This window comes from Myotis davidii, unplaced genomic scaffold (assembly GCF_000327345.1).
Source record: "Myotis davidii unplaced genomic scaffold, ASM32734v1 scaffold281, whole genome shotgun sequence".
Taxonomy (NCBI): Eukaryota; Metazoa; Chordata; class Mammalia; order Chiroptera; family Vespertilionidae; genus Myotis; species Myotis davidii.
The window spans coordinates 2570899-2571153 of NW_006293784.1; the positions used below are offsets into that span (position 1 = coordinate 2570899).

A 255-nucleotide genomic window follows, 5' to 3' on the forward strand; every position below is an offset into this window, starting at 1 on the left:
CAACCTGGACCCCCTGGCCCGGTTCCTGTGGTCCCTGCCCCAGAGCGACCTGCTACGTGGCAACGAGAGCTTGCTGAAGGCGCGGGCGCTGGTGGCCTTCCACCAGGGCATCTACCCCGAGCTCTACAGCATCCTCGAGAGCCACAGCTTCGAGTCGGCCAACCACCCGCTGCTGCAGCAGCTCTGGTACAAAGCGCGCTACACCGAGGCCGAGCGAGCCCGCGGCCGGCCGCTGGGCGCCGTGGACAAGTACCG

The 255-nt window shown here is 68.6% G+C and overlaps 1 protein-coding gene across 1 annotated transcript in view; it reads left to right on the forward strand.

The window, feature by feature from the left end:
* SIX4 (SIX homeobox 4) overlaps positions 1–255 on the forward strand; it is an 11965-nt gene that overhangs the window by 383 nt on the left and 11327 nt on the right. The window contains exon 2 of the mRNA XM_006767715.2: positions 8–255. Within this exon, the coding sequence (XP_006767778.1) occupies positions 8–255 (248 nt within the window). The remainder of the gene's footprint in view (positions 1–7) is intronic.